Source organism: Nothoprocta perdicaria, unplaced genomic scaffold (assembly GCF_003342845.1).
Source record: "Nothoprocta perdicaria isolate Ctin4 unplaced genomic scaffold, notPer1 scaffold_103, whole genome shotgun sequence".
In the NCBI taxonomy this organism is placed as follows: domain Eukaryota; kingdom Metazoa; phylum Chordata; class Aves; order Tinamiformes; family Tinamidae; genus Nothoprocta; species Nothoprocta perdicaria.
In genome coordinates, this window is record NW_020454128.1 from 2,751,221 (window position 1) to 2,752,439 (window position 1,219).

A 1,219-nucleotide genomic window follows, 5' to 3' on the forward strand; every position below is an offset into this window, starting at 1 on the left:
GAGCCCCCTCACGCCGCGGCGGCGCCCGCAGATCTTCATCGTCTACTTCATCGCGGGGCTCAAGAAGCTGGACGCCGACTGGGTGGGCGGCTACTCCATGGGCTCCCTGTCCCGCCACTGGCTCTTCGCGCCCTTCAAGTGAGTTGGGGGGCCGGGGCGGCGCGGCGGCGGCGCCCGCCACGGTGCCCAGYGGCACCTGCGGCGCAGGCTGGTGCTGTCGGAGGAGGCCACGAGCCTGCTGGTGGTGCACGGCGGCGGGCTGCTGCTCGACCTCTCCGCCGGCTTCCTGCTCTTCTTCGACGCCACGCGCCCGCTGGCCCTCGTCTTCGTCACCTACTTCCACTGCATGAACTCGCAGCTCTTCAGCATCGGTGAGGGGCGGCCCCGGGGGGCACGGGCAGACGGGCCCCTGCTGCCCCCCCACACCGTGGTGTCCCCCATGGGCACGTGCCCCACACCGTGGTGCCCCCCACACCGTGGTGTCCCCCATGGGCACGTCCCCCACACCGTGGTGTCCCCCCCACACCATGGTGTTCCCCACATTGTGGTGTCCCCCATGGGCATGTGCCCCACACCATGGTGCCCCCCCACACCGTGGTGTCCCCCACGGGCACGTGCCCCACACCGTGATGTCCCCCAGACCATGGTGTCCCCCATGGGCACATCCCCCCACACCATGGTGTCCCCCACACTGTGGTCTCCCCCACGGGCACGTGCCCCACACCGTGGTGCCCCCCACGCCGTGGTCTCCCCCATGGGCATGTCCCCCACACTGTGGTGTCCCCGACGCGGGGGGGACATGCCTTGTGTCCCCCACGGGCATGTGCCCCACACCGTGGTGTCCCCCACGGGCGTGTGCCCCACACCGTGGTGTCCCCCACACCGTGGTCTCCCCCACGGGCACATCCCCACACCGTGGTCTCCCCCACAGGCACATCCCCCCACACTGTGGTGTACCCCCACACCATGATGTCCCCCACGGGCACATCCCCACACCATGATGTCCCCCACGGGCACGTGCCCCACACCGTGGTGTCCCCCATGGGCACGTCCCCCCACACCATGATGTCCCCCACACCGTGGTGTCCCCGACGCGGGGGGGACATGCCTCGCGTCCCCGCGCAGGCATGTTCCCCTACACCATGCTGGCGAGCAGCGGGCTCTTCTGCGAGCCGGGCTGGCCGCGGCGCCTGTGCGCGCGCTGTCCCGCGTGGCTGCG

At 71.3% G+C, this 1,219-nt stretch overlaps 1 protein-coding gene across 1 annotated transcript in view; it reads left to right on the forward strand.

The window, feature by feature from the left end:
• Positions 1-1,210, forward strand: part of GGCX (gamma-glutamyl carboxylase) — a gene marked incomplete at its 3' end in the record, with an annotated part of 3,910 nt that extends 2,700 nt beyond the window's left edge. Inside the window, exons 2-4 of the mRNA XM_026042757.1 lie at positions 4-138; positions 208-371; positions 1,126-1,210. Coding sequence (XP_025898542.1) covers positions 4-138; positions 208-371; positions 1,126-1,210 — 384 coding nt within the window. The remainder of the gene's footprint in view (positions 1-3; positions 139-207; positions 372-1,125) is intronic.
• Between the last annotated feature and the right edge of the window lie 9 nt (positions 1,211-1,219).